Genomic DNA, 451 nt, shown 5'->3' with positions numbered 1-451 from the left:
ATTGTACAAAAGACATTTCCTCTCTTGAAGGTGAAAGTTACAAACAGGTATTATAAAAATGACACTTTTAACTGACCATCTGTCCAGCCAATTGCACATATACACCATAGAACTTGCTCAAATGAACTCGACGAATGCGCGAGTAAAGTTGCTCTATTTCCATACCGTAAAATATTACTCGGCAAACACACTTCCCTTTCACAGGTTGGTCTACGTCCAGAGTCTGTTTGTTTACCTTCCTTCTCCTTCTCTGTGCTACTTACCACTGACCTTCTCGTTAATGTATTACAGGGCGGGAAGCAGACGGTAGAGTGTGTGAACAAGGGTCTGAACACTATCCCCCCTGGCATTGACCCCGGTACGCAGGTGCTCGACATGACGGGGAATTCTCTAGTCATCCTTTCGCATGAGAAGTTTAAGGTGAGTGTCCAGTCGTCGTTATTTTCAGTCG

At 44.3% G+C, this 451-nt stretch overlaps 1 protein-coding gene across 1 annotated transcript in view; it reads left to right on the top strand.

Annotated features, from left to right (window-relative positions):
- Positions 1 to 451, top strand: part of LOC119582378 — a 9,752-nt gene that overhangs the window by 2,031 nt on the left and 7,270 nt on the right. Inside the window, exon 2 of the mRNA XM_037930592.1 lies at positions 292 to 420. Coding sequence (XP_037786520.1) covers positions 292 to 420 — 129 coding nt within the window. The remainder of the gene's footprint in view (positions 1 to 291; positions 421 to 451) is intronic.

Source organism: Penaeus monodon, chromosome 15 (genome assembly GCF_015228065.2).
Source record: "Penaeus monodon isolate SGIC_2016 chromosome 15, NSTDA_Pmon_1, whole genome shotgun sequence".
Taxonomy (NCBI): Eukaryota; Metazoa; Arthropoda; class Malacostraca; order Decapoda; family Penaeidae; genus Penaeus; species Penaeus monodon.
This window is presented reverse-complemented; position numbering and strand designations above follow the sequence as displayed.